The sequence below is a fragment of the Muntiacus reevesi genome, chromosome 1 (genome assembly GCF_963930625.1).
Source record: "Muntiacus reevesi chromosome 1, mMunRee1.1, whole genome shotgun sequence".
In the NCBI taxonomy this organism is placed as follows: domain Eukaryota; kingdom Metazoa; phylum Chordata; class Mammalia; order Artiodactyla; family Cervidae; genus Muntiacus; species Muntiacus reevesi.
The window spans coordinates 70,202,956-70,215,115 of NC_089249.1; the positions used below are offsets into that span (position 1 = coordinate 70,202,956).

The 12,160-nt window shown below is 42.2% G+C and overlaps 1 protein-coding gene across 3 annotated transcripts in view; it reads right to left on the reverse strand.

Annotated features, from left to right (window-relative positions):
* The window catches only part of LOC136176466 (carboxyl-terminal PDZ ligand of neuronal nitric oxide synthase protein-like), a 341,331-nt gene that overhangs the window by 84,708 nt on the left and 244,463 nt on the right, over positions 1-12,160 (reverse strand). Inside the window, exon 4 of one of the 3 annotated variants that reach the window (XM_065946705.1) lies at positions 9,302-9,360. The exons of 1 other annotated variant lie outside the window; for it this stretch is intronic. In XM_065946705.1, the coding sequence (XP_065802777.1) occupies positions 9,302-9,360 (59 nt within the window). Of the gene's footprint in view, positions 1-9,301; positions 9,376-12,160 lie in introns of all 3 variants that reach the window. One more of the 3 variants, XM_065946696.1, reaches the window with a different exon arrangement.

Consider the following 12,160-nt stretch of genomic DNA (forward strand, 5'->3'; position numbering starts at 1 on the left):
TAAAATTGGATGAATAACTCCTACTCATGCGTATGTATAAAAAGACACTGTCTGTGAAAGGTTCTGCAGCTGGAGGGAATAAAAACATCAACTCTACATGAAACATCCCTCATGACAGAATGATGGATACTCAGAGTTTCAGATGGGCTGGCCCTGAAACGACACAAAAGAAGTTAGGTAAAGATTGATAGGCTGGGCCGCTTCTAGATTCCTGGTTATCAGTTTCCCCAGTTTAGCAGAGGCCCCTCAAGAAACTCACACAATGGGAGGCTGAAGGAGGGAACATGCATCCTCAGAAAAATTAATATGGGAAGATGCACACAGCCACCCTTGTCCCTTGTAAATCACAAATGAGGAATGACACAAGAGACAGGTATGTCACAAAAGCAAAGAACTGGTTCCTTCAGGATCCTTCACATTTCAGCACCCCTCCGTAATCCAGTGACAACGAGAGGCCAGGGTTTGAGTTCAGGACTTGCGTGTGTGAAGGTTTGAGAGAAAGGAGATCATAAAACAGAACTGTCTGTATCTGGGAGGTCCCTATCTGATCTTGGAGGGTCAACATGGATTTTGGGGAGCGAGCTGTAAGAATTCCGAGACCTTTTCAGCTCCACAGAACAACAGAGTAATCAATTACTATTCAGTCTATCTTCTCTCCTAATTATGTATCTATATATCCTAAACTAGGATAGTAACTAATTTCTTTTAAAAATAATGCTTAAAAAACTATCTTCAATCCCTATGGGATCCCTTCCTTTTCCTTTTATAAAGGTGTTACTATCTCCTCCTTTGAAAACGTAGTTATTCGTTTGATCTCGCAGCTAAGCACCAAGTCATCATACCATGGTTCTCCTTTCTTTCCCTGGCAGATTCTGCCCCATCCTCCCTAATGAAAACGCTCTTGTAGAACTCACTACAAAGCTCATCTCAAACACCAGCCTGCCTTCTGCCTTTACTCTCCTTTCAGAATGGATACCCATTCCATTCCTCTTCAAGCCTTCTGAAATGTTGCCTAGGATATTTTCCACTTTACTGTCATAAGTATACTTACTCTAATAAGAAAGAATTAAAGAAGCACTCCTCTAAGCTTTAGCACTTGACTCTCCACATACTACAAGATAATTTACTATCTTTTGTCTTCCATTTTTGCCGTCAGTTTAATTATGTTCCTTTGTAGGCAGTATTTTTTTTCTCCTCCAGATTGTTTTAAGATAGTTATCTTTCAAATTGTGTAGTTTCATTACTATGAGACAACAGAGTTTAAGAATCAATTCCTTATTTTTAAAAAAGAAGAATTTTTCCTTACCTTGCTTCTAATTTGATATGCTTCCTGAATCTGAGGATATTCATCTTTCCTTAATCATGTCTGGCTTGATCATTTAAACTCTTGATTGTTCACTAAATTAAGCTACATGGGGTGTTTGATTTCCCAAGAAATTCCCAAGTATCAGGGAACAGGTTTATCCATCCCCGAGAGAATACATTTCGTTCACCTTGAAATCTAGTTTTCTGGCATCCTCCAAAATGTCCTGAATTGTGATATATGAGTTTGAAATGATAACAACAAAACTAAGGAGGCACCTAAATGACCGTGCTTGTTTTGAGAGGTGTACAAGACCGCGTGCAGCAGCAAACACAGAGGGCGAACGCTCAGCAGACGGGCAGTGCTCCGACCATTCACTAATCGCGTCATCACGGAAAACTTCCAATGTCTCTGAAGCTCAGTATCTTCACCTTAAGAATGGAAATGACAGATTCTACCACTCATAGCTGTTAAGACTGAGGAAAACATACATCAAAGCTCACCTGACTATAGATTTAAAGGCAGGAACTATGTTTTGCTCATTGCTTGTACCAGTTATCAACTTCTTGCCCTTTCAATACATGCTCTGTGATAACGGGCAGAACCCCTTCAAGTCTTCACTCCCTTCCACTGAGCAGGCTGTTGGAATTTCTCTGTACAGTGGAAGGACACTGCAGGAGGAATGGGCTTCGTTTCTGGCTGGTGCTCTGTCCCAGCCACAAGCCCAGAATATAGCCCTTCAGTGAGCTCAGGTTCCCAGTGTGGCTGGGTGAGTCCCACCTACCCATGAAGGTCCCGAACATGCCAAGCCGCCCATCCACAGTGACACCCCCACTCCCTCTGTGCGCCCACCTACCAGCCGCACTTCTCGTGCACCTGGCCCCTGAGGATGGCTTCCTATTTTCCCAGCAGCTGGGGACAAGCCCTGGTGGAGGCAAGCCCGTGAACCTCTCTAACATTCAGATGCTACATCACATCCTCCACCATGAAACGTGAGCCCCAGTCTGGGAGAGGGGTCTCCTCCCCCAATTGTCCTCCTTTTTGTGCTCTCCTTCAGCCCTAGAGGACTCTTAGAACTGCTCTTTACATCTTGAAGGTCCTGTTTTGTTATAGCTTAGTAATTCTTCATAATCCTTCTCCTATTTAAACACTGGGTGAGACCGTCTCCCAGTTAGACCCAGACTGACAAACCGCGGCTCTCCTCAGGGCCTTGCACAACGACCAGCAACACACATCCGCTCTCCACGCATTCTCTCCTCCCTTCCCCAGTTAGCCTTGAATAATTTATCTGACTTGCTCAAAAATCAAAGCATAGCTCCATGTGGAGGGTCAAAACCAGAATGCACTTCCTCCAACTTCTAATCATCTCACCAACTGCTTGGATGTTAATTAATGCCATTTCTGGGGAATGACTAGAAACTCTCTGGGGGTGGGGGATATACCTGGCTTGATCCTTTATACTCAAAACTGGAGAATTACTTCCAGTCTGGCTCCTGGAAACTTCAGGTTTGATTAATCTACTTCCTCTGGTTTAAAAAAAAAAAAAAAAAAAAGATTTTTATTTGTTTGACAATCTGATCCCTAATATGATGAACATAAATGTCCTAGAGGCTTTTTAAATCAAATATGTAAATTCTGTCAGTGCCCAATAAATCTAAAAAGGCAGAAGACATCAAGGCAGGGAAAACTGAGATTCAAAAGCACAGTGACTTCCATAACAGTATAGCCACTCCAGTGCTATTTTTAAACTTTTTTTTTTTTTTAATGAGCATGCCCTTTAAATCAGAAAAGGTAAAATAAGCGTATTAACTAAAGAAGTGAAGATAGAGGAAAAATAAAAACATGAAATCTTCATTTTCCAGGCTTCCCCATTTTATTCAACAGTCTTATCAGTGACTTGGATGAAAATATTAAAATTTCACTTTAAGAGAAAATGAAGACGGACAGTTAACCTGTTACTAGAAGCTGCTGTGATGGTTTATATTGGGTCAGTTCAGCTAAGCTACAACTATGTATCTCAGCATTCCCTTTCCTGTAGAACCACAGGGAGGACTGCTCACAACAGAAATTTGTGGGGATTTAGGAGGCTGAGATGAAGTAGCAATAATGCTCTGAAGGTCATTACTCATTAGAGGCAGGAAAGGAGGTACGAGTGAGCTGTAATTTGCCCTCACTCTTCTGTGCCCCATATCTGGCTCTCCTATCAGCCCTGCAGAACCACAGTGAACCGAGCACTGCCATCAGAAGCTGCAACTGCAGACCCAAAGGCAGCAGCCACCAAGGGTCACCAGCCTCCCACAGACGTCCGTGCCTGTTCCCTTCACGATTCCACCCTAGCACACGAAAGCACCTAGCTTCCTGCACGTGCTGGCCTCTAACCCACACCAGGACTGGCTCATGACTCCTCCTTGGTCTTTTTCGGACCTTTCACTTCCTGGCTCCTGCCATTATTGTGTAGGTCTAAATTGTTAGTCGCTCAGTCGTGTCTAACTCTTTGAGACCCTAAGGACTGTAGCCCACAAGGGTCCTCTGTCCATGGATTCTCCAGGCAAGAATACTGGAGTAGGTTGCCATTTCCTTCTCCAGGGGATCTTCCTGACCCTAAATCCTGTAACAAATCCCTCATGCCATAACAGTCATAGTTATCTGCTTCCAGGATTCACAAGTATCCAAAAGTTCTGAATAATAGGTTCAAATGAAATGCATCTAATTTAACAAAAGTGTATGTAAAGTTATGTACTTAGGCTAAAAAATAAAGCAGAAAACTGCAGAAATAAAGAATGGGTAAAAAAATCTTGATTGAAAGCAATTACTGTGAATATCCTGAGGATTCTGAACAATTAAATCCACCACAGTGTACGACTTAACACAGTTTGTTTAACACATGAATAAAACATAATATGATCTAATTCTTAAAAAACAAATGCAAAATTCTATATCATGAGGATAAATCTGTGTCTCTAAATTTACACTGGAACATTATATTAAATTCAAACATATTTTATGAAGAAATATGATGTTTTGAAATTAGGAAGTCTAGAAAAAATACGAAGAATGGTTTCAGAAACTTTAAGGAAATAAGATCAAATGTGGCTCCAGAGAAGAGAGCTAGGATAAATGGACAAAAATTACATAAACAGAGACATTTGCCTTCACTGAATGAAGAATGCCATAATGCAAATACTTTGGAGAAACAGAGGCATCCTATAATGGAGGGGAAATGAACCAGATGTTCACCACAGTACTTTAACCTCTTAAAGTTCATGACTATAAAAGTTACACAGAGCTCAAAGAGAAGGGGTAGGAAGTTTGTACATAATGGATGCAAAGTTTAGAGTTATGAAAACATTTTGGAAGCAGATAGCGATGCTGACTGCACAACACAGTCAATGTAATGAAGGCCACTTGTTTGTATACTTAAACGTGGACAGAATGGCAAACTTTATGTTTATATATACACACACATATATATATACACATATGTATATATTTCATCACAATTTAAAAAATGATTCTATTATTCTATGTGAGGGATGCAAGAGATTTAAACTGAAACTCTGATTTAATAAAAACAAAAGCTTCATTACCTCATTATTACTTTTCATTACCGCAAAGTCATCTCTTTTAACTAGGAAGACTGTTTTTACCATAAAGGAGTTTTCCTAACGTGAATGTTGCAGTAATCAAAGGCAGAGCAATTATGTATTCCTCAACAGCGCTACTGAATCCAACTAGAGTGGTTCCTTAAGGGCAGGAAAATAATTATCCCCAAGAAAAAGCACATTTGTAAATGTTACTATATATTATCATGATAATAAATGTCCTTATTGATGACAAAAGGGGACACACACAGTTTAGAAAAAAGTCCTCTTTCATCTACCCACAGCACATAGATAATATACACACATGTGCAGAGACTAAAACACAATTTAATACATGAGGGAAAAAAAAACCAGGAGGGGGGAAAAGTAACTAGGAAACTGGAATAGCATTAAGAAAACTTCATTCTTTTGTTCAAAAACACAGGCTGCTGAATTTTGATACATCAGGAAGATAACCGCAAGACATCTACAACCAGAAGGTCTGCTCTATGGAGGGTTTTGTTTTTTTTTAAGTGGGGTTGGCCAAAGAAAAATTCACTTTAAGGTTTCTTTGATGTCTTCTACTCCCCACCAAAACCCATTTTTCTTCTTAAAAAATGAATGGAAAAAGATATACCATACTAATACTAATTGGGAAGAAACCTTTGAAAAAGAGCAAAGTTGGAAAACTAAGACTATCTGATTTCAATGATTGTTAAGCTACCGCAATCAAGACACTGTGGAACTGGTATCAAGACAGACAATTAGATAAAGGGAACAGAATAAAGAGTTCTGAATAAACCACACAGATACAGATAACTGATTTCAACAAAGGTACTTCAGTGGAGAATGAACAATCTTTTCAACAAATGAGCCTGGAACAACTGGACGTTCATTTGCAGAGCAAAAACAAAACAAAACTGCCCCCAAATTACTTTTGATAGATTCCTCACATCATATAAAAATTGATTCAAAATAGATCATATACCTAAAGTCTAAAATTATAATGCTTCCAGAAGAGAACATAGAAGAAAATCTTTGTGACCTTGAGTTAGCAAAGATTTTTTAGATATGACACCAAAAGCACAAATGATATAATATGAACTTCTTCAAAAGACACTGCTGACATAAAGACAACCCAGGCTTGAATAAAATATTTGCAAATCAAAAAAAAAAAAATTTGCAAATCATATATCTGATAAAGGACATGTACCCAAAATTTATCAGGAACCCTCAAAACTCAATAAAAAGAAAGCAAAACACCTAAATTAAAAATGGGCTAAAAGACTGGAACAGATGCTTCACAAAAGATATACAAATGGCACATGTGATGGAAAAGTGCTCAACATCATTACTCACTAGGAAAATGCAAATTAAAACCACAATGAGATACTATATTACGCCAATATGCAGGGCTAAAAAGACTGATGATACTAGATGCTGGCAGAGATGTGAAGGAACTAGTGGGACAATCACTTTAGAAAAAAGTTTGGCGGTTTCATAAAAAATTCAACAGGGGCTTCTTTGGCAGTGCAGTGGTTAAGACTCCATGCTTCCACTGCGGGGGCGCAAGTTCTATTTCTGGTAGGGGAACGAAGATCCTGGAGTAGGCAATGGCAACCCACTCCAGTATTCTTGCCTGGAAAATCCCATGGATGGAGCAGCCTGGTAGGCTACAGTCCATGGGGTTTCGAAGAGTCGGACATGCCTGAGCGACTTCACTTTCACTTTTCTCTTTCATGCATTGGAGAAGGAAATGGCAACCCACTCCAGTGTTCTTGCCTGGAGAATCCCAGGGACGGGGGAGCCTGGTGGGTTGCTGTCTATGGGGTCGCAGAGAGTCAGACACGACTGAAGCAACTTAGCAGCAGCAGCAGCAACTAAGATCCTGCATGCCCCTGCAACACAGCCAGTAAATAAAGAATGGTGCAGCCAAAAAACAAAGAGACATACCTTAAAAGTCACTCTGAGATTCACCAACCAAAGAGATAACCACTTAAAATTCACTTTAAAAAGAAGCTCAGCATATACCTAACAAATAACCATTCTACTCCTGGATATTCACCCAAGAAAAACAAAAACATATATCTACAGAAAGACTGTATATCAACACTTGTAGGAGTTTTCACGGTAACAGTCAAAAACTGGAAATCACCAAAATGCCCATTAAATGTGAAGGGCTAAGTAAATTGTGCTATACAATGGGACGCGCTCAATGCGCTCGGTTGTATCTGACTCTTTGCAGCCTCGTGGACTGCAGCCAGCCAGGCTCCTCTGCCCGTGGAATTTTTCAGGCAAAGAGAGTGTAGTGGGTTACCATTTCCTACTCTGGGACATCTTCCTGACACAGGAATCAAACCTGCATCTCTTGCGTCTCCTGCATTGACAGGTGGATTCACCACTAGTCCCACCTGGGAAGCCCATACGATGGGAAACAACTTGGTAATAAAACGGGATAAGCTACTGACATATGCAGTGGCAAGGAATTCATCTTAAAATAATTATGCTAAATGAAAGAAGCCAGACCAAGAAAAAGTAGGGGTATACTGTACTATATACTTTTTATTCTATTTATACAAAACTCAAAGAAAATACAAACTCATATCCAGTAACAGGAGATGAGTAGCTTTCTGGGGACTTTTGGGGAAGGAGGAAGGGAGATGGGGCAGGGAGGGATGAGAGGGAACGAATACAACATGGTACAAGGAAAGTTTGGGGGGAGACGTATGCTTAGTATCTTGGCTGAGGTGACAGTTCTAGGAGTCAAATGTTATATGTCAGAATTTACCCAATTATTCATGTTAAATATGCTCAATATTTGTATGTCAATTATACCTCAATAAAGCTACTATAAGAATAAATAAAGACAACAGCTTATTTGGGATATGAAACTTTGGGGAAAGCTTCTTCTTTCAAACCAGGAAAAGGCAAGATTAAAGTTCATGGCCAGCACCCACACAGAGGTCACTTTTATATGTATATAACGCCACTGTAAAAAGTAAAAGCAAAAAACCAAGAAACGCTTCCTTTCACGAGGTTTGTCCATTCACATCCTTCAAGCCCCATTATGACGCAACTTGTTTCTGAAGCCTTTCCTTACCACTTTAGTAGAAAGTGATCATTCCCTCCCGTGAATCACCATAACACTTACGTTAATTTTTGGATTATTAATTCAATACATTTATCCATCTACCCATCACACATTTACTAAATGCCTCATAGAGAAGAGACACAGGCTCAGTGCTAGAAATACAAAACTGAGTTGAACACAGCTCTTCACTGATAAGAGTCTCATAGCCTAGTGGTAAAAGATACATTTTTAAGTGGCAGTAACACATAACAATTATTTCAACAAACACAAGTACAAAGGAAACACAGAGAATGAAATTCATTTTGTCAGACACACTGTCTTGTACTACAATGATTTGTTCAGTATTCCATTTCCCTACTTCACTAAAACTTCCTGAGAACAAGGGACTTATTTTAGTCATCTACTAAATTACCTAGCATAGTACCCAGGGTAAGTGTTCTAAATGCGTATATTTGTTTGAATGAATGGAAACTCCATTTCACAGTTATCTACTCTTTAATCTAGATGGCAAGGCCACCATAAATGCTGACTTCTCAGGTGAGTTCCAGCCTTAATTCACTTTGCCAACCAAAGCAAGTAATTTGAGAGGAGATAAAGTCAGAACTTAAATCTAGAACCCCCAAATCCCAAAGGAATAGCTAGTACCCTTTCCCCAGTGGAAAGAAACAGGAAGGAGGAAGAGGGGAACAGGGCTTGGCCAGCAGAGACCCAGGACAGAAGGAAGACTCACAGGGATCAAGAGCCTGTGTGGGTCCCAGCAGGGCCCTGGCTGTGTGTGTGTACCTCCATCAGGCACTCCTCTGCCCGGGGTACACGTGGACGGCAGTCATCTAGCTTCTGTAGGAATACCCGTCTGCCCGTGAACGCAATTGCTATGGATTCTATTTGGGACCTCCTGCTGCCCCAAACGAACGTAACCCCCTCACCCATGCTCAGTTTCTGAGGGGGCAGAAAGGCAGGACAGACTAACTGTGGGAAATTATAAGCGTAGGGTAATGGAAAAGATCACTTCTCTCATTTTGATCAACATACATACAGTCATGAAATTTCAGTTAAAATATAACTGATACCAAATGACAAGGTCTCAAGTTACAACTAAAAGAGTTGGATTAAACATCAAGCAGAAACCCTTCAAAGTTCCCTTAGTGCAATTATGAGAAGAATTTTCCTCTCTAAAAGATATGGCAGATCTGCTGCTTGTACTTACATCTACAGAAACAACAGGTCTCAGAAGGGTGAAGAAGTTTATTTTTATTTGTCTGGACCAACCACCCCGACAGATGGCTCCAAGAGATGACCGGTGGACCCTGGAGACGGGACTCTTACCTGTAGATAGGGTCCTGCATCACCAGCATCTTGCTCTCATCCCACGTCCACTCCTTTTTCTGCAATAAAAGAAGCTGTAAATGAATAAGTTAGGCTTGTCCTCAGCTACAGAACCAGGGCACACATTGAGCTACCAATGCTTATGCAAACACATGCGTTTGCTTCTGGCCTTGTTCCCTCTAAGAGGCCTGGAGTGGATTGCTCCAAATGGACAAGTGGAAAATGTCAAGTATCTGGTCTGATGTGTCTCCTTCAAGCACTTTAGGGGAGTGTCTCTCAAGGGTGCAGAGAGTAGGCAGGAGCCAAAGGGTCTCAGGGGACCACAGTCTAAATTACACTTTTGTGGAAAAGTAACCAGGAAAAAAGATCATACATCACTCCAGTGGAGCAGGAGAAGGAGGGAGAACAGAAGAGAGGAGTTGCCACAGAGACTGAATGATGCTATCAAATTCATGTGCAGTGTGGACCCCAGCCTCCCTCCCTTAAAGAGCAGAAGAAAAGGCTGAACGCAAGCCTGGCAAGCTAACTAGTACATTTACAGTCACCACAAATAGGATATTCACCTGGCTGTGAACCTAACCTACTGTGAACACAAGGGAGATGGACACTAAACACCTGGGGAAGTGGACAGGAACGGGGATGGAGGATGGCAGCGGGAAAGGATTCTAGGGCAATACTGGAACCCCAGATGCCTGATGAAGTCAGTGGCACCCCAGTACGTCAGGGGAAGCAGCCACCTCAAGCCCTCAGGCGCACCTGCAATGCAGGGACAGAGAACTCTGCTCCACCTTCACCGGCCTTTGTCAGGGGCAGTGCGTTCAGGAACTTGGGAGGAATACTCTTGGCTCTCCACGGAAGAGAACATGGGGAGTGGGTTCATTACCAGCTCGCAGGGCTGGAAGTCCTACACTCTTCTCGGCTGGGGAGTCTGCAGTCCCTTGTTACTCCTGGCAAGGGGAGTGTCTAGGCTGCCCATCCACAGTCTTTGCTGGCCTGGGGTGGGGGGAGCTTTTCTGTGTTTTCTGGCTGGAAGTTTTCTGCCTTGCTGGGCCTCCCCTTCCCTCCTCCTTGGGTTGGAGAGAAAGCAGGCTTTGCTAGGGTTCTGTGTCTGTTCCCAGTGTCATATCTGGGTGGCAGGCTTCTTTGACTCTGAGTCTGGGATATACGAGATGAAAACTAACCTCAGGACACTCATAACTGCTTCCTTCCTTGTGTCCCCAGCCAGGCTGCCTTTCCTCCACCTTTCAGAATCTTAACGTTTGTTTTACAGATAACAGTCAGGGTTTTCAGCTGCACTTTAGCAGGAAGAATAGAGAAAAATGCACGCATCTGAAAAGTGGAAGTCTGGCTTGTATGTTTTCACAAAACTCCAGATGCCAGGGCTCCGGCTCTTTGGAGTCATTCACACAACGACGGTGTAAGCTTGTGTGAGGCCAGTAATCTTTAGCTTTAACAAACATATCAGGTGATTGTGATGTGACCCTAGGGTTGACAGCCATTTTTCTACACTGATGAAAAGGTGTAAATTGAAATCCCTAATAGGAGAATCTCAGCATACTTCCTCTGGAGTCCTGGGCTTGGCACAGGAGGGTCTCTTGACATTCTAAAGACAGACAGCTGATGGGGATTCCATTACACTGTCCCTGGCCAGGACCCGTTCCTGGTGTTACTCAATGAACAGCCACTGTGAACTGAATACTGGGAGGGCTAACAAGTGAGGTTGCTCTGCTCCTGAGGGATCCAGCTTCAGTGTGCTCACCATCAGGAAAGTCTGCTCATTAGAGTCCTTGCTACTCTGTTGTAATTGCTCAAAGTTAAAAGAAGAGTTAATAACTCAATGCACCAAAAAGCCCATAAAGGTCCGAGGAGCTGCCACACCCACTGCCCCTCCAGAGGAAAGTAACCTCAAAGAGGGTTCTTTCTGAGTGTGGGTGACTTGGCTTACGCTGTATGCAACAGATGAACCGTCCTTGCTAATCAGCCGTGATCGACGGGGCTCAGAATCAGCGCCGCCTGCACACGAGCAAGGTCAAGTGTCACAGAGGGGCTGGCCAGACCTGCCCAGTCCTTGAGCTCCATGACGAGAAGACTCAGGTGTGCACGCAAAGTCTCTTTGGCTGTTTCCGACTCTTTACTATGCTATGGACTGCAGCCCGCCAGGCTCCTCTGTCAAAGGATTCTCCAGGCAAGAATACTGGAGTGGCAATTAAAGCCCAACTTGTCTACCTCTAGACCCCACATCTCTTTGCTACTCCAAGTGACAGAATCAAAGGTTTTCACTCTCCACTGTCAGGAAGCCTTTCACTTTCAACAGAGAGAGAGTGTAACGGGCTTGCAGTGCACGTTTTTATAAGACCGCTGAATGCAAGCACATCCTTAAGTACAGATTCTTCTCTTTCCTTTATCTAATTAGTGTAAATATCCAGTCCTCCACGAAAAGTTACAGTCATTCTGTTATTCCAAAATTTCCTGGCAGAGAGTGAAACCTGGTTCAGAGGTAGTCAGCCTGGAACAGTGCCAAGAACAGAAAACAGAGTCAGGGATATGGAACCCAGAAATGGATATGGCATCTTTGGAGGTCTTCCCTAGGAACCCAGAAGTAGAGGAAAACTCTGTACTTCCATTTATTTCCTACCCCACTAGAAATTATCAGGAAGCACATCACAAAATCTGTAACCCTTATTAATGTTCTTGAAAGCAATGGTGACTTCTTAAACAATTAAAAAAAAAAAGAAAAGAAAAAAGAAAAAACCACCTTGCAAAGGCCAAAGTAACTCAGCTTGGCAGGTTCCCCACACCTCCAGACAGAATGGGATTAGTCTGAAAACACAGCTACCACCCATCTTAAGGTATAACCCA